The following is a 19,441-nucleotide window of genomic DNA, read 5'->3' as shown; positions in this document are numbered from 1 at the left end:
CTCTATACATCAAATATTGTAAGGGGTAGATTCTGTTTGATCAACAGGAAAACGGTGCTAGGTATAGAACCTGGTAGGCATCGCTCATCAAGTGCTAACAGACTCTATGCAGCTCGTACATTATATTCGCTGTCTAGTTATACAGGAGCACAAAAGGCGTCGCTTTTCATTCATTCATTCAATCACATGTGTTTTTTGGGCATAGCGGTGGGCGGCGTGAGGGGAGGGGGGGGCGTGCACTTACCGGGAAAAGAAATCATCCATACGCGAGAATCAAATCTTATTCAATCAAAGCGTGAAATGCTGTTCTGTGCGTGGGTTACTTTCATCTCGTTGTCTATTCTCCCCATTATTCATTGGATCCTTCCATTTATTTATTACGGTGTCGCTGCGGAGCGGAGCCGTCAGCTTAGCTAAGTAACGGCGTTTCGCGGAAAAGGAGTAATATACCGCAGTGCTTTTTCTGCTTGTAGTTTTCTAAGATATCTTTCGGAATGGCTGCGGATTCCTAGTTGTAGACTTGTAGCTACTGGTTACTTGTGTTTTTGTCTCTTCCACCCAGTTGTTTCTCAGGTCTTTCATTTATTCATTCCTTTAAACCAGCTTGCTTGCTATATTTTTGAATTTAAAAAAAAAATAATTTATTTATCTTGCGCTCAACCGCAACTTATCAGCGCTGCGTTCTTGTTTCGGGGAATACACCCGACAGACGAAGCGTAACCTTTTTCCCTCCCTTTCCACTCACAAAATGAAGGAAAAAAATCGCTTTTTTTATGACGTCAAATGTGGAGACGACGGCGATGATGGTAGCAAAGAGAAATGAGAAAGAGAAAGAATGGAAAAGAAACACATCCAATTGCCTACAGTAGGATGCGCATTCGTCGCATTCCCCGACGAAAAAACAAGGAGACGAAAAGAAGAAGGGTAACGATTTGTACACGACCAGCGCCCACCGGCCTCATCAGACTTGAACCGGTTGTATTTAATTGTTGACTCGACTTTGGTTCATTCGCTTCCAGTTGTTCTGGATATGCACAACGTCGCCTTACACGAAATAACGGGAAACATTTTTTTTGTTTGTTTTGTTTTGTTGTTTTGTTGTTTTGTTGTTTTGTTGTTTTCGTTCTTCCCTCGGCCCGTCTTTATTTGATATTGTCCAATGGGTTCAGGTTGGCTTTTTTTATTTTTTTCTTTTGGCAGAGAAAGCGCGTGAGTTAGACAGGAGGTGACAGGCTCTCGGGAGTGCTGGTTCAGTGCCAAAAGGGAGACGCAATAATAGACGAACAAACAAAAACAAATTACCTTTGACAGACAAGACTACTCCTAATCGATCTCGAATTACAACACAACGTTGTGTTTTTGGGGTGTGTCTCGTAGTGCGTCTGCCGTTGTCATTCCTGTGTGAGTTGTGCTAAAAAGTTTGGTTCAACAACATTCTCATGGCGGGCTCCAGCAGATAGTGTAGGCTGGCTACAATCGTCCGGCAGGCGATGGTTTGTTAAGGCAGTGACCCAGTGGCTTAAATTTCTCTTACAAATCTCTGACAACTTTTAATTCAGGTACGTAATCAAGACGCCACACGTCATGTGTCTACGTAGCAACAAAATCAATGTCATTAAAGGTTACATGTTACATATCTGGTTGCCTGGTTCGCTTCTCATCATTGCATCTGATGACGTCATTTTCTCGCTGATAATCATACGGTTGCCATCGATGGGCACGCACTTTTGGGGATGATGACTTGATGAGAGCATCATCTACGTGGTTAAGCCACCAAGGAGAGCTCATCTTTCGTTCAACATGGCAGAATAATAAAAAAAAAAAAACCAGGCTCTCCCAACAAAAGAGGAGAGATTTATTGAAATAAAAAAAAAAGCAATCGCCCATTTCTTTTCTTTTTTGTTCCTCTATTCGCCTTTGATTTCCAAGAAAAGAAATGGCCGAACTTGCGTCAAAGCCAGCCGACAAAAAACGTTAACGACGCCAACGTCATCCGACTCGCCCAGGATTATATATAAAAAAATTTCCTTGTTTGCTGTATACGCTGTTGCTGTGTGCGCTTCTAGCATCATCTTGCGATTCCCAATTTTTTCCTTTCTCCTGACACGCCAATCCCGCGTGCTCCTCCATGCATCCTTGGCATTTATTTATTTTTTTATTTTATTTTTTTTCTCCCCCTCAATGTCTTTGTGTCTCCTACTGTATGTGTCCTGCGCTCCTTGGTCGTCTGCAGCAGTTGTTGTTTGGCTGCCATTCGACGGAGCCCCTTTTTTTACGGTCCTCCGACCGAGAGGATTGCCTCAATGCCGACTTCCGTGTCGATCAGCGGTATATATCGAAACTCCATCCATCCATCCATCTTCGACTAGAGCGTGAAGCCGGATGTGTCGTTTACAGACGAAGCCAAGAAAACACAGTCTCTCTCTCTCTCTATTTTCCTCCCCTTCTTTGCCGCTCTCGTCGTTCCCGATCCGCTTGTTTGCCTTTTCCTGCTGACGTGTGTGTGTGTGTAGTATAGCAGGGCTATACAACGGGCTACACTAAATAAGACAATAACGTAAAGGCCATTACATTTAAGTTTATTGTTATTTTATTGTCTTCTTGTCGGACACATGAAGTTGCTCAAGTGGAGAAGAAGAAGAAAAAAAAAGGGAAATAAAAGTTGCCCTGCTGGGTTCGTCTAGCTCCCACGCCGATTTAGCCTCGGCTAGTCCAGCTTTAACGAAGAGACAATAGGAGCAAAAAGACTGTGGAGTGAGGATATTCGCGGACAATTGAAATAGTTATGACACAATCGATTTTGAAGAGGAGACAACAGAAGAATGAAGGATATGAAGGGTGTTACGTAAGGCTTTTAAGCCTCTGCCGTCCAAAGTTCTTGCTCTTCTCGTGATAACTCTTTTTCACTATTTCAAGCTTGATGACGTGTGCAGTTACAGAATAGGAGCGGATGAAGTTGTTATTTGGCTAGTAATGAAATGAGCATTCTCTCTTTTCCCAGGGGGGATACATTTATTGGTTCGCTCGAAAGATGGACACATCAGCAACCTTGTTGCGGCGAGTGAAATGTTTTTAACGATTGCCTCGTTAAAGAACACTGTCTTTATTTCTTTTGTCGTCTTATTTCTATTTTTGAACTATTTCTATTCTCGGATATCTCGCACTTGAAATGCTTCATTACCGTTTTGTGCTTCTCGAATCATAGTCTTTTTTTCTTTCCTTTTCTTTTTGTTTTAAATTCTTGAGATATTGGCGCCCGTTTATTTCTTGCAGTCTGTTTGTTCTTTGTTTCAGCGGCCAAATCAATGCGCTCGCGTAATTGCGCAACAACTCATTTGTTTGACATTGTTTGAAACGCTGGTGGGGATTGAAAAGAAATGTGGAGAAAGTACGAAGCGAACAACGGGCCAGCTGTTTTTCATGAATAATCAAGACGTCAAGCCATTGCTGTTGACTCGTGTGAAATTCAAATTAAAAAGGAATGGAGAAAAAAAAAATAATCTGTAGGAAACGATCCGACTGGATTTTTACGACAGGCCCTCACGGACACGCGCCAAGCTCCTTCCATCGTTGGCGTTTTATTTTATTTTATTTTATTTTTTTCCTGAGCTTCTGCTCCGCCTTTTCTCCTCTTTTTTATATCAGATATGAAGAGCAGAAGCAGAAACATTCCAACGTTGGACGAAAGACGATAAGCGCTGTTCCATGCGCCTTTAATTTCATCCTTCTCCATCTTGGAATTTCATTGTGGTATGTGAATGTGAATTCTGTGACTGACGGGGTGAATAGACGAAATCAAAAGAGAGAGGGAGGGACCCAGTAAAAAAATATAGCTAATAAATATAGAAGATGATGACGATAAAGGGAAAATTCAAAATTTCGGCTCAAAATCTTGAAAGATTGAAATTATTTTTTAACGCTTGTACGTCTTCGTGGAAACGTATACCGGTCATACGAACCCGCGGACCCAACATCTTCAACTAAGTTATTCAGCAAACCCTTGTAGATTCCATGCGACGCTTCTTTGGAAATTTTCTAATTGGTTTTCTATTTTCCCTTTTTTGTTGTTGGAGGACATTTCTTTTTTTTTTGCACCCTACTTCTTGTTAATGTTGTTTGTCGTTGAGATGGAAGCTTTTAAAGCTTGATAAACAGGGACGCGTGTTTGTCCTTTTTTCTCCTTTATTTTTCCTCTTCAATTTAGTGCATACAAGCAAGAAATGTGGATCGACAGAGCGTCGGGTACTAAGCGAAAGAGACAAGGGAAGAAATAACACAAACTCTAAGCCAAGATTGAAACGGTAAACAAAACACACTCCCCACTGCGATGGCAGTTGATGGAAGAAAAAGAGAAATGAAAAATTTAGAGAATAATATACAGAGAGAGAGAGAGAGAGAGAGGAGGGAATAAAGGCATAGAAGAAGTAAGAAAGACCAAATCAAAATGAAAAGAAACAAGACAGGGAAGGAAGAAAAAAAAAGTAGACGCGCGTGTTTCGGCTCTACCGTCACAGTTGGGTGGTTCGAATCAATGATTCGGTGCCGGCTCTGTCGGAGCCAATTGCGTCCGCCTATAGCTCTCATCCGTTACATTTGATTCTGACATCAACCAAGTTTATTATTCCCCCATTTATTTCTCCTTTCTCCATTTTTTGGCGTGTCCTGATGCCCATGCTTAGTTAGGGAAATGAAGAGATCGCAGGAATATACCTGGAAGATGTTATATCTTCATGTTGTGGCCGCTTCTCAAAACTCTGACAAGACCATGAAAATGAAAAATGGCTTGGTGTGTATGGTTTCCATCTCGAAAGAAGACCCCACACGTAAGTTTACTGCAGAGAACAACAACAAAGTAAAACAACAGAAAATGTCATATAAAAATGAAACCCACCAAAAATATCTCTTTCCCTCGCTGCTGGTTTCGTTCTTTTTGAGTGGTTTAACTGGCGATTTGATTGGAGGCGGCGTCATTTGCATAACGATAACAATGTCTGTTCAGGCCCCTTTTTTCTCTTTACTTTTGTAACCCCGGCGAGTCGTGTCTGAACATTTTTACAGAGATGCAAAAACACGGTTGAAAGAATGTTCTGGAACCGACAGTTGTTGATGTTGCGCCGTTAAAAGAAAAAGCCTTAATTGCCTTCAGAGACCGGTTGCCATGACAGCCAATCAAAAATATCGGAAAATTGATAGAACCTATTTTTTATATTACTTTTTTTTTCATATTGAAATGATTCGTAGCAACTTGACCATCCATGATGGATGGCTGATAGATGTCGTCTAGATTAACACAGCTGTTGGAATCGATCCCGACTCCAGGGTTACGCGAGTTGCTGAGCAAAGACTCTGAACGTTGAAGAAGGTGAAATCATTGATGCGGGGATGAAGGAGTGCGTCGAGTTTTAAAGAGCTGCAGGGAAACACGAGCGTTTCTTCCAACTTTTGCTGAAAATTACAGATGCGAAAAACGGACAAGATCTGGGGCGCCGACTTTGATATCTGGCGACAGTTTCTTTTTTCTGATGAGAGCGAATAGATCCCGTTGCAATATACTCTTTGATCCCTTTGATCTACATCCACCTCCTCATCCACTTTTTTTTTAATCATTGGGTGCAATTAGTTTCAACGAACCGCAACTCAGCGACATCCCAGTCTCCTGCGTGTTTCGGATAGCAGAAAATTGAAGGCGTGTGTCGAAAGAGAAATCTTAGTCAAAGATTTATCCGTCTCCGCCCAAGTACCTAGTAATAAGTAGACGAGCATTGAATAAGCGTCACTTCACAGGTCGGGGGTTGACAAGTGTGCCAAAAAAAAGAAGAAAAGTAACAGGATAAAAAGAAAGCGACACTGCTGTAGATGTCACTCCGTGTCGTGATCTGCACTGTCAATGCATTTTTCAGGAACTCCACTTCCAAAAAGGCTGGGCCAGGCGCCGCTCTAAACGGATCACTCGTTTGTCATTCCCCCCAGAACGGCTCTTATCACTGCTGTCCAGTGGATGTCCGTGTTTTCTGTTTTAAACGGATGCTGCCGCAAGCATTGCCATCACAAACGCACACCCAAGTAAGGAGAATAAGAGAAAGTTGAGCTCTCTCTCGTCTCATCAACAGAAGAAGCTCATCAAAGACACAATTCGGTGTAAGCCTATATATAGCTTTTCTTGTGATCCCTACATCCTACCTTATTTAAGCTTGGGGCCGACTGTCTCGGAGACGTTGGTAGACGGTACATTTCATCACACACAGAGTTGCCTCGTACTACGCCAATGTGCTTTCCGGAGCATTTTGAGGAGCAATCGAAAGCTAATCAAAACTTCTTTTTCTTTCCCTGCTTTCTTCTTTCTTCTTCTTATTGTGGCGAAAGTGGCACACTGGGTGTCTTTGGATGATAACACCGTCGTTGACTTTTCTTCTCTTTCTCCTACCGTCTCGACTGTTTTCCAAGACCCCCATGCTGGCTGATAGGGAACCAAGTGCTCGTACAATGACTGAATAGATGTCCGCTGCATCCAACGGTTTTTCTCGTTCATCCGATAGACCGCGAGCCAAGGGCATATCTGGCCAGCGTGTACATATACTGGCAGTAATATACAACCACGTTTAGTTTCCTATACACTAGGAAAAAAAAGCTGCTCTTTTGTACACGGAACTTTCAAGTCGATAAATTTAAATGCTAAAAAAAAAAAAAAAAAAAAAAAAATAGATGTTGCCCGCATTGGTTGACAACATTTGAAATTATAGCATAAAACGAAAACCAGAAGTTATGGCAGTTGTAAGATAGAGTTGAGCGAAAACAAACACGTTTGATTCAGTGTTTTCAAAATTTTTCCGGCCTCAGTGATATAGAAATCGACTTCTTTTGAGCCAACGAAATTTAATTTGACTCTATCCTAGTATGTGTATAAATGTTTTACCTAGACTACGCCTACGCACTGGAAGGGACGACGAAAATTTTTTATGCGCCCTATCTTCAATTAGTTTTGCCTATTTTATTCCTTATGAATTCTTCGAAGTTTGCCAATCGATGCCGATCAATGCGGTCAGATCAAGGACGCGCCACTCTGCAGGCATGGCCCGCATGCAAAATGATTGCTATGCCTACTTACACTACAAGGAATCCTTTCTGTGCCTGTGTGGGAGTAATAGCAAAGAAATGCTAAAGGTGGAATTGTGGCATGGGAGTCTGGGGGATCCTTAACGATATCGAAAATTCTTGCAGCAGAGACTCGTTTCCTTTTCCTTTCCTCATTTTATTTTCACATTCCACTCGAGACGTAGTGAGTGTATTGCGTGCAATATTTTTTCTCTTTCCCTCGGATCTGCTTTTCCTTTTGACCTTTATCCACCGTGCTCCTGAATGGTGCAGTTCTCGGAACTTGTAACTAACAAACTTGTCGTCTCGTGAAATTGAAAAGAAGGCCCAGTTTAGGGATGACCGAAATTGGAGGAAGGAGCGGTCGATAAGGTTATGGTGTAGGAAACAACTTGCCTACCAGCACCCCCCAAGTTCCGATCACTGGCGCTCCTCCCTACAAATACACACCGCAATCCAAGAATAGATAAATAACAATATATATATCCAACTTTATTCCCTTTTGTGACAACGGCTCTGTTTCTGTCCTTCACTCTATAGAGCACTCCCGTTTTATGTGCTCACTGTATAAGGTATATTTCAAAGTGTTTTCGCCAATGTCTTCTCTGCTGGGGTATCAAAGTCCTTGGGTCTGGAAATCGCGCGTCATTTAACTTTGTCTGACCATTCTAAAGCTGTTTTTTATTTTTTTATTTCAAGTTTCATGTTACACTGAGTCGCACATGAGCGGATAGAATGATGCACTTTTGACCAGTCCGGCAAAGGGGTTTGGCCTGGAATTTCTAGTGATTTTATTCATGCCTTTTTTTATGTTTTTTATTTTCTTTTGACTGGTAGAACCGGCCTGTCTGGTTGTGATTAGAAACATCACTTCTTTGTGACCGAGTAGCCCAGGGAACTGACTCGCAGTTTGACGATGTGTGTGAGCTTGTGGAGAGAACATTGACCGATCGCTTCGTTACCCCAAGTTAACTGATGGGTGTGCTGGGCGGCGGGAGGAAGGGAGAAGTCTTGCGTGCCTATTGTCGGCAAGACCTTTTGTTGTTGGTTTCAGTTTGAGACCAGTTGAATGAGAAATGACTTTTCAGTAGCTACTGCATTCCGCAGTTACGTCGGGGGCTTTTTCAGTGGTGGAGCGCATACTCAATCAAACCACTAATAGAGAAGTCGTCTATCTTATTCGTCTATTGGATCTTATAGTCATATAACATAGTGGCTGAACAACACGCCACAGTCGTATCGAGTATAGCGCCGAGAGTCTGCGGATACATCCACCGATACCCTGGAAACTCACCGAAGATGCTCCTGTCACCCCAATGATTTATTACAACAAAAGTTCCCTCCCCACCTCGGTTACGCAGCCTTCTGTTGGTTCTGGTCGACGACGTCTAGCTACTGCTGTACGTTACGTAGAATACGATACATATATTTTCCCATATATGATACCAGATTTACTGCCCAAATAATCTGATTGCCTGGGCGCCGCGAGACAATAGCGAGAGAACGCAAAAGATATATAGTGTGTGCGTCCGCGTCAGCAAACTGCGACTATACTAACAATCCTGGTCCAAAAGAACGTTTATGGAAGACCCAGTGGTACCTAAAGTACCTCGATCATTTTTTTTTCCCTCCTTCAGTAAATCATTTTGCGAATAACAATGGTGGGCTGGATGTTTCAGAAGTCTTTTCTGGTAATCGTTTTAGGTTTTATATATCAGTGCAGCCTAAAAACGATATCAATTGTTATCTTACATAACCAATTGTGTGCAGTAGCTGTGGGCCAGTATTTTTAAAACGAAATGAGGAGCCCGCATCCAAGAAATTCACCATTTCTGAAGTTCAATGTGCTGAAATATGGACTTGACATTTAGAATTTGATTGTACCAGGAAGCTTTTTAAGGAACTGTTTCCTTGTTAATGCAAATCGCATGAATTTCAAAAAATAAGTAGACCAGAGTTGTAGTAGTTGCCGTCTGGTACCGCTGCCGGATGCACCACGAAATGCAATCAATTCAAATATTTATCCAAACTTCAGCAAATTTCTCCCAAACTAAATTTACTATCTCTATGCAAATAAATAGTCGCTTTGCCTGGTTTTGATTCAAATTCGATGTTTCCCTAAATAAATTCCGTCTTTGCGAATTTATTTAATTTGCGCGAGTTCGTCGATGACCTTATTTTATGCAACACTCTTAGTGCTCGAAGTGCAACCATTTCTGCATTTACCACATTAATTTAAAGATGATCAAAGTGTTTTTTCATAAGAGGATAAAATTGGGACTCGATGTTAGTAATAGCATTATTAACATATTCTTTCTTTTATTCAGCAGGTTGACTGCGTGCATCGTGTTGGATTTTGACAGCGAGCTGCTTATTCATTCTTCAATCGGCAAGAGAAAAGGGGAGAAAGGGTTATATCATCCTGGATGCCTACCTTTGACGAAGCTAGTCATCTCACAACTCTCTCTACCGGAAGAGCAAAGAAGCCATTCATTCGAGTGGAACACACGTGAAGAAGCCTGCTCTTCTTCTTTTCGGTTTGATTCATCTCGTGGAAATTTTCAGTTTCGTTAACGTCGTCCTCAGCTTCTTCCTTCCGAACGGCGGTGAAAAAAAGTTGACTTTCAACATGGTTTCCATTCCGCTCCCGGATGGAGTCAGGACGTTTCTCCGAGTATTGGTATGGTCAACGGTGATCTACTGCCTGGCTGCCGCCTGCCCGGAATCGTGTACCTGCAAATGGAAAGGCGGGAAACAAACGGTGGAGTGCGTCAACAAGGGACTGATTGCTTTGCCGGAAGGCATGGATCCCGAGACTCAGGTGTTGGACATATCCGGAAGTACCCTTCAGATTCTACACCGGACACTGTTTCAGCGCTACGGTCTCGTCAACCTTCAACGTGTTTACTTGGCCCGCAGTAGGCTCGGACACCTGGACGATCTCACGTTCCAGGGACTAACCAATTTGGTGGAATTGGATCTTAGCGACAACATGCTGACTTCCATTCCGGTGGCAGCTTTGTCTGAGCTACCAGCCTTAATGCGACTCTCCTTGGCTCGTAATCCTGTGCGTCGCGTGAGTGCCGATTCCTTCCGTAATCTACGCTACTTGATCACGCTGGAACTCAGTCAATGTCAAATCGAAGCTGTCGAAGTCGGAGCTTTCGACGGTCTCAAGGCCCTCGAGTGGCTCAAGCTAGACGGAAACGCTCTGGCAAACATTGGCGGATCGACTGTTCTCCCGCGATCCTTGCACGGCGTCACCCTTCACGAAAATCCGTGGCGATGTGACTGCCAACTCTCACAACTGAGGGCGTGGCTAGTTCAATTTAACATCCCACTCTCCATGGAACCCAAATGTTCTCAACCGGAGAGACTAGCCGGTCGCTTGGTCAAGTCGCTGGATCCGATGGATTTCGCCTGCGCTCCGCAAATTACATCATCCGTTACCATTCTCGAGGTGTCGTTCGGCGATAACGTGACACTTAGCTGCCAGGTCACCGGTGATCCTGATCCTCGAGTCTCCTGGTTTCACAACGGCCAAAAGATAACAGCCACTTCTAGTAGTACGGCCGTTTACTCTTCGACCAACGAAACGGAAGCCAACGAGTTGACCTTCTACTACACTTTCATCGGCGTCGACGGCTCCGACAGTCAGCGCAGCGTTTTGAACATTGTCAACGCCACCAACAGAGAAAACGGATCGTACGTCTGCACTGCGGAGAATCGCGCTGGATCGGCCCGTAACAATTTCACTTTACTTGTCCAACCGCTGCCGACGCCTCCTCCACCGCCGGGGAGCATTGAGTACGTTATCACAGTGGGCGGAGTGGTAGCAGCCATCGTTATAACGATGGTCATTATTGTCGTAGCGGTGGCTGTCCGTTGTTGTTGTTGTCGTCGCCGTAGTCACCGAACTCGAGACAAGACCGCAAATAATATCGCTTCTATCGGCGGCGTAGGCGACTCGACCAAGACCAAAGCCAACTCCAGCCTCTCCCCAGAGCTGCCCCCACGTCCGATCCAGATGTTGCCCTCGTCGTCCAGCATTGGCAATAAAGGCGATAACGGCTATGCTGTCGGAGTCCCATTGACTGGCGGCGTGAGGGCAGGAGGCGGTGTGCGCGAATATCACTCAACGGCTCTGGACAGCACGCTGGATCAAAGTCCCGATTTGATCAATGACACGACAACTACCGCCAAGTGGAAAGAACAGAACGCACAGGCCGTCTGTTTGGACGATGGCCAGTTTTCACCATCTTTGTACGCCGGAGGAGCCACGTCAAGTGGAAATGGCCAATACTATCCGTGTTCTGTCCCACAATTGTCGACAATTAGCGAGGCCGTGCTTCAGCAACAACAGCAGCACTTTTATCCAGGGCATTGCTCGACCAATCCGTACAACAGTTCCAGCAATTTGGCCGTTCTCAATCCCGCTGGTTACTTGGTACCTATGCCTATGTCTGGACTCCCTTTGGTGGATGCTGAAGGATTCCCGATCGACTACGGTCTACCGCGACCCAGTCGACCGACACGACCGGCCCAAACTCACGTCCGTTTCGCCGATCCGCCCTCGGTGAGCGTCCGCCACTATGAGAACTATGTCGTGGATGGTGACAATCATCTGCAAGAAGCAACCATCGAGAACTTTTTACCCGACCGCAAATATCCCGACTCGTACGATCCATTACCCACCAGCCCAATGAATGGCGGTAATCATTCGGAAATCCGCTATCCATCGGAACGTTATCCGCAGAACTTCTCTCCATCTTCTTTCCCCGTTGGTTATAACGGGACTGGCAACTATGAAGAGATCATCGCCTCCCCCCCGTCTGCCTATGCAGGACATCACAACCAGCAACAGCAGCAACAACAACAACATCAGCAGGACTACATGTACCCACCACCCGGTCAAATGATGAAGCCAAACTCGTCTACGAGCATTGAGAGTTCCGAGAATTCGACTGTGACATTGACGGGCGGTGCTCCGTCATCACCTTTAGACGTCAGCATCAACGACGCTTCCTCCTCCTCGCCAGGATTCCTATGTTCGACGCTACAGCGACAGCCACACGAATCTCCAGATGAGGGTTACGAAGACGAAGGAATCGATGGCACCGAAATTTAAAATGCTCGAAAGTGTTTATATTTTAAAAATGTAAAAGTGCATTTTCATAGTGACAGTCATGAATTTTCTATTGAAATCAATAGATAGTATCGACGTGGGAAAGTATTTTATTACTTGTTCTCGGCGATGCAATCGTCTTCTTCCTTTCTATTTTTGTGATGTCACTTTGTGCTAATTATACTATTATTGCACCTTAATTACTGTAAGATGCGACAATTGCAGACTTAGAATACCCAGACTATAAAATATCGAATGTATTGTAATTCACCATGTATGATCAACTGACGATTTATTATCGAATTGTTTAGTGTTTTTTCATTCACTTGCGCCAACTATCTCCTTTTTCCGTTGTCTTCTACCGTTCCTTGCATAAAAAAAACAAAACAAAACAAAAAAAAAAAAGAAGGGAGAAGAAATACCAGCTTTGATTTGATTTAGATTATAATATTTACGCAGTTCATATATTCACATAGCTGAGATTGTATCCAGGTGGCGGTACATTGCTGTCTATTATTTGGATAAACACGATTATTATTTGTATTTTATCGACAGCGCATGCAAACCGTTTTTTGTATATACATATAATAATATATATAAGCGAAGAAAAATGGTTTCTATGTAACCGAGCCTGAATATATATAACATGGTTTTCATTATTTATTTTGTACTTTTTTTTATTTAACCCCTTTTGGGTGTTTGTTGTTTAAGAAATCTTGTTTCTTTAAAAGTTGAAGTCTCCATCATTGCCACCAGATGGCGAACCCGCGAACCTGGCATAACAACAAAGATGCAGACAAAATTCGTTTGTTGACGTTTAATGTTAGTGGATTGTGCTACGAGACTTGCGTCGCCTAGGATTTCATTGCAGCATGTTCTAAGACATTTTAGAAATTGAATTGTTTCATCGCCCAAATGTCCGTCCACATGCCAGAATGTCCAGAGGTGTAAGAAATTATGTCAGTAAAATTTGGTTCTGAATTCTGATTCATTTTTTTGTCACACAAATTTGCCTAGAGTTTGTTTCCCCCTTCTTGCAGCCAGTCAGCCAGATCTTTATAGAGCCCATGAATCCACAGCACAATTTACTCGTGACCATTGTAAAAAAAAATAGTGGTATACAAAATTTCCTTTCAGTATTATTATCCATTTAACTTTTGATTCATTGAGCATCATATCTCGTCACTTTGTCTAACAACGTCCTGAAAGAGTCCTGAAGAACTGAAGAATGAACTGAAGAACAGTCCTGAAAGAACTGCTACTTGGCATCACCACCACAATTAAGATATTCCAGCCACACCGGTTTCCAACATCAAAGCATTTTCTTTACTTTCTGGCGCTATCAAGTAAATTAGTCAAAAAAGGTGAAGAACTGGTAACAAAATCAGAATTGGTGGTTTGAGTATTGCACACCTTTGCATTAATAATTCAAATAATTCCGGCATTATATAATATATAGCATCTATTATTATCTTAGCCTAGTGAACTATGGCACGCCGAAAGGGTCACAAAAAAAATGTAAAAAAAAAAAAAAAACGTTAACGCCATTTAGCGGTCAAATCAAAAATCCCATTTCCTGCCCCAAAACGCGGAAATTTTCTCTGTCATAGGCCCATAGTCGGACATTTAAAATATTTAAAATTCAATAGAGTTCTACTGTCAAACATGAAAATAATTAAAAAATTTATTGGAGTTCTATTGTCGCGTAGTGGAGTTCTACTGTCGGGCACTGGAGTTCTATTGTCGGGTATTTTTAATAATATTTAAAAAAGGAGTTCTTATCATCTTATGTCTTTGGAGTTCTACCGTCGCATACAAAGAAATTGTTTTAAATTATTTAAAATATTGTGGTTCCATTGTCGGTGGAGTTCAGAGTTCTACGGTCGCCATAACGGCGGATTGTCCCCCCATCCGCCAGGTGGCGCGAGTGTCTTCGTGACGAAAAATATTTGCCATTTGTTTTCCGCCTTTCCGGAGAAGCTGACATGAAAGTGTTGTCTTCCAACTTGATTGGTGTCGATCTACATTTTTAGCCATTAAATGTAATTGGTAATGCTAGTTTGGATTTCTTAAATTTAATTAATCTTTGACGTCTCTGTCTGAATTTACAGGCAATCTGGCATATAATTTCACTTGGCCAAATGTGATGACGTGGGTCGAAAATCGAAATGTCGGACATTTTTAGCTGTAGGCCTACGTCTCATACTCTCATCTCGTGCAGAAACACTTAGGAGCTAGTAAAATAATTTTGTTGATCAATCTCCCTGCAATAATGCAATAGGTGTTACTCTTACTAGTTTATTTTCAGCTCGGAAATGGAGATCCCTTTGCTCAACTGTTGAAGAAATTTAGAACACGACAAAGTCTGAGCTTCATGGCTGTAGTATCATTAATGTGGTTTTATTGCAGCCAGCTGGTGAAAGGTATGATTGAGTCATGGTTGAGTTGCAGCATCTGCATGCAGTTTATCGAGCTGGTGCTATCCCAAGTGTAACTGCACAAAAACTTCTTGAATTGGTAATTTGATTGATATTATTGGTTGTAACTTGGGAAATCTTGTGTTTTTTTTTTTTTTTTTTGTATTTTGTATTCAACTGATAGTTGATCGCTACAGATTTAGTTAATGACTAGAGAGTAGACCCCTCTGCTTCTCTGTTGCAATTATGAGTTAGGACCATTATGGAAATGTGGATTACATTTGTTATTTTCAAGTTGGAAAGCTTGACAACTACAAATTCCTGTGTAAGATTTATCAAGGTAATTCTGAGAGATTGTATAGGTTAACTTCATACTTCTGTCATTTTGTTATGTCACATGAGATTCTGTTCCTTGATAGTAACTTGTTTTTGTTTTTCAATAGCCAGGCGAAGTCTGCGCTTCTTTGTTGCAGTCTAATGTGCGCATGGATTCGTTGCAGTCATCCAGTGAAAGGTGTGATTAAATTGAGCTGTTGCATGCAGTCTTTGGTGCTGATGTTGTCCTGGAGTGTGGGAGAGTCCCATGCTTCAAGTCTTCTGGGATCAGCCATATCTGAGTTGATGCTGGATCATGCTGCATTTGGTTGCTGAAATGTTGGAAATCTAGTAGAACTGCAAGAAGACTCCTTGAAATGGTAATTTGATAAAAATTATAAGTTCTAACTTGGGAAGTATCATGCTTGGACTACTATAATTACTTACATTGTTTAATTTTAACATTTGGGGATTTCATCCTGTCAACAGCTCTTTCCTTTGATCATATGTAAATTGAGTTATGGATTGTTTAAGGGGAATTGGTTAACAAGATAGGCAGATACTGTAGAAGAATGTTTTGTTTCGCTGCAGAGCACTACAAATTTCAATGAATTTGTATTGAAATCGTAAATGAGTAATCTAGTTTCATGTAAATTTTTGTTTAAACTATAGTTATCAGATAGTGTTGCCACAGAAATTTTGGGTGAGCTCCATTTGAAATGTTTTTTTTGTTTTTTTTTATTTTATACAAAACTCCCATTGATCAAACATTAATTTAATTTGCGTCATAGGTTTACGTTTACGTAGCAGTGATGTTGCTGTCCAATATGGCATGTTGTTGCAGCCTATACTGGTGAAAGATTTTTTGCATCGAGTTATGCTGTCGCTGTTCCTTGGTGCCGGACTGCTGGTGTTGTGCATAAAAGTTACATCCAGTTTTAATTGTTATTTGTGTCTATGCAGTTAACCGTTTATGTGTTGAAAAGGGACAGAAAAGTTCCATAGTGTTGAATCGCTGGTGTTGTGCTACATAAGTTACATCCAGTATTTTGTTTAATTGCTATTTGCGTCTATGAAGTTAACCGTTTATATGTTGAGAATGAAAAAAATTGTAATACGGGGAATCTTTACGTTGAACAAATAATAAACATGCCTTCGCGATTGGGAAACCAGCGAGGAGGAGATTGGAGGGAGGGGTAATTGATTTTCATTAATTAGAAAAAGTCGTGGTTTGTTTTAATAAAGTAGAAATAAAATCCTTTGTCTATCACATCCATATTCCTATCTACATAACCACATCTATTCCTGAAACCCCATAACTTCCACCAACATCCATTCCTTAAACCCATAACTTCCACCATCTTCTATTCCTTAAACCCCCATTTCCCCACAAATATCTGAAATTTATAAATATTATTGTTGAATAAAAAACCATCTATTGAATATGGGAAATATTTTTCTTCTGAAACACTGACAAAATAAACAATTCATTAAACAGAGCGTCCGGTTCGTGACATTTTTTTTGTGCGAGGCTTTTTAGCAAGCAAGCCGCCACCCAATTTGACAAAAAGTGAAAGTTTGTTTTCACGGAAATTGCGTCAGACGGTAAAAAAAATTCTAGTTCAACAATTGCATCTAGTCTACTGGTGCATATTGCGATTCTTTAAGCTTGATTATTTAGGAAATGTGTTAAAAAAATTGTGAGTAGCCAATAAATTCATCTAATTCGCTTTTTCAGAATATTTTGAAGATAGATCACAATTCACAAGAAAATCTAAAAACAACAAAGTGATCTAAAACCGAAATATTCAGAAAAAGTGGATTAGTTCAATTGTTTAGCTACCCACAATTGCTTTTTAACACATCACCTAAATTAATCAAGCTTAAAGAATCACAATTTGCACCAGTAGACTAGATGCAAATTTCTACATGAGATTGTTGAATTAGAAATTGTGAAACCGTCTGACGAAATTTCCGTGAAAACAAACTGTCACTTTTTGTCAAAATGGGGGGGGGGGGCGGATTGCTTGCTAAAACTCGCACATGCAGTGTCGGCGTAGATCCAGGGAGATTACCTGGAAATGGAAGAAGAGAGAAGAGTGCGAGGCAAGTTTTACTGGGAAGCGATTAGTCATAATAGGCTTCCGGGATAGACTCATGACCCTCTAAAAGTTTTCGTCGGATCATGCGCCTTCCAAGTCCCCGTTCAACCAGAGCCCTCCCCTCCTCCTGGTTTCACAGCGGGTGAGTGACCACCGGCGGGCGTTGGTTAGTGGTTAGTTAGGGAAACGGGGCCGCAGAAAAGAAGGGAGCCCAGAAATGCACTTGTAATTTAATCTAACTACACAATTTATCAGTCTTGGATTACAGCATTCTCTCTTCGATTTTCAGTTTCACCAATGGAGTCCATGATCAGTAGCGAAGGATTACCCTGCAGAATGAACATTTAATTGGATGACAATAATTTTTAATAAGATTGAAGCGACAAAGCAGTACCTCAAATCAAGAGGGACTGTGTAAGGAGCTAAATAGGGAGATTCAAGGGTAGCACTGTAGCAGCAGCCATTGGGTTAGCAAACAAGGGAGTAAGTTAGAGTAAGGGACCTCATTGACTTTCTTGAAAGAACATTACGTTTCATATTTAGGAACCTGAAGGTTAGAACCTGTAAATGAAAAAAAAAAAAAATAAATAAATAAGTAAAAGAATAATTTAACAGTTTTAAATATTACTCACGCAATATTTTTCTCGCCAAAATCATCATCTCATCCAAGGAAACGGCATCACACCGCATCACACATCGCGAACAACCAAAAATCTAAGGGTAAAACTCCGTGCTGTGTTGAGAGCAGGGTAGTAGTAGCCGGTTGGGTAGTCGAATGATGCTGGCCGCCTAAATGATGTTCATGTAGGCCACATCTTCTCGGTCATTACCTAAATGGCTAAATCAAGAAACAAAATGTAAACATAATTTAAATTCAGTGACATGACAATGAAGTTACACAGGTAACACCAATCAGCTTTCCTAAGCAATCCAGAAGATGGAATGAGTCAAGTTCGATGACAAAGCTAATGATCCGCGTTGAACGTGTGGTCATTGCCTTATTTTGGAGGGATAACCAGATGTCCCACATTTGGTCTTATAGGCAACATCTAAATAAGAAACCAAACAATCGTTAAAATTGCTATTAGTATGACAACTTCTCTAAATTCAATGTTAACACAACTTACAATGATGATAGCATGATCACAATATTTAACCTCTTTTTTTGTTGTTGAAAAATAGGGAGATTCATGGGTAGCAGCCAACGGGTTAGCAAACAAGGAATCTTGTTGACTGTAAGTACTTTTCTTGGAAGGACATAACTTCTCGGATAGTCAGTCATGCCAATTTAGAAACCTGTAAATAAAATTCATATTAGACTGAAATTAATAAAGTTCAGTAACATGACAAGTGAATTTTTATACACATGAAACCACAAATCAGTTATCCAAGATTCTTTATAAGATGGAATGAGAGATTGTTCCATGCTGGGGTCGGTGATCTAGCAAGTTCAATAGGAACAGCCGATAATTAAGATTAATCCTAATAAAACATGAGAAGAATATATGTTTTAGCATGAAATAAAGCTAGTGTTGGTTTTTACCTGTATAATTTTGATGACACATTCAGTAGAATACAATGAGTCAATGAGTTTGAACAAAATAGTTGACGGTAGGTTGCATGACTTTCAAATTTACTGACTGTGAGTTGATGAAAAACATTAAGGTTATCCAACATATACACGGAATAGAACACATCACCGACAAGTTATTACAGACGAAATCACTCGAGTTTACCTATGAATTATTGGTAATTTTCGAAGCTAGCTTAATGTTGATTGTTGACTCATCAGATGAAATGATTTACCATGTTACAACTTCTCACGTTCTGAGTTCTGACGAATAAGCGAAGAAAATTTCGCGTTTTGGGGTAAGAAAAGGAAATTTTGCATGCAGTTCAAATTTGACCGCTAGATAGCGTTGTGGCGAAACTTTTTTTTTTATTTACATTTTGTTTGTGACTCTTTCGGCGTGCCATACACTAGACCAATTTGATGGATGGAACCGACATACTAATACTACAGCATTCGGTGGGTAAAATGGTATTGGTGAATTCAAACTAACATATCAGAGCCAGATGATCCATTAATGTAAGTACCTTGACGAGACAACAGGACTTTCACACATTATGTAGGAATACAAAAAAGTAGAATACAGATATAAATTTAAGTAATAAACTATGGCGGTTAGACTTAAACAGTTGCATAGTTACTTACATAAAATATGGTAAAAATAAAGAAATTAAACACAGAAGCCAGCATAACTTTCGACATAAACATGAGACGAGATGAGAATGATGATGATGATGAGAAACACGACAATAATACCGTTCGCCATCTAGTGTTGCAATGACAACCACGTTTAATTTTGCACCGGAACTAGAGAGGAAGC

The 19,441-nt window shown here is 41.2% G+C and overlaps 1 protein-coding gene and 1 long non-coding RNA gene across 9 annotated transcripts in view; both read left to right on the top strand.

Annotated features, from left to right (window-relative positions):
* LOC124312073 overlaps window positions 1-12,876 on the top strand; it is a 63,141-nt gene extending 50,265 nt beyond the window's left edge. For 4 of the 7 annotated variants that reach the window (XM_046776525.1, XM_046776526.1, XM_046776523.1 and 1 more), the window contains one exon: window positions 9,420-12,876. In XM_046776525.1, the coding sequence (XP_046632481.1) occupies window positions 9,722-12,220 (2,499 nt within the window). In that variant the 5' untranslated portion in view covers window positions 9,420-9,721 and the 3' untranslated portion in view covers window positions 12,221-12,876. Of the gene's footprint in view, window positions 1-1,118; window positions 1,560-9,419 lie in introns of those variants that run through there. The other 3 variants (XM_046776529.1, XM_046776528.1, XM_046776524.1) reach the window with 3 other exon arrangements.
* A 1,249-nt stretch (window positions 12,877-14,125) lies between these two features.
* On the top strand, window positions 14,126-16,396 carry LOC124312211. Of its 2 annotated transcripts, XR_006910386.1 has the most exons (6): window positions 14,126-14,266; window positions 14,329-14,454; window positions 14,515-14,734; window positions 14,819-14,974; window positions 15,078-15,329; window positions 15,741-16,396. It is a non-coding gene; the product is annotated as an uncharacterized LOC124312211 (long non-coding RNA). The 2 variants fall into 2 exon arrangements; XR_006910385.1 differs by lacking the exon at window positions 14,819-14,974 and having other exon boundaries at window positions 14,127-14,266.
* Window positions 16,397-19,441: the final 3,045 nt, after the last annotated feature.

The sequence above is a fragment of the Daphnia pulicaria genome, chromosome 8 (assembly GCF_021234035.1).
Source record: "Daphnia pulicaria isolate SC F1-1A chromosome 8, SC_F0-13Bv2, whole genome shotgun sequence".
In the NCBI taxonomy this organism is placed as follows: Eukaryota; Metazoa; Arthropoda; class Branchiopoda; order Diplostraca; family Daphniidae; genus Daphnia; species Daphnia pulicaria.
The sequence above is the reverse complement of the archived record's forward strand: the minus strand, read 5'-3'. Positions and strand labels throughout refer to the sequence as shown.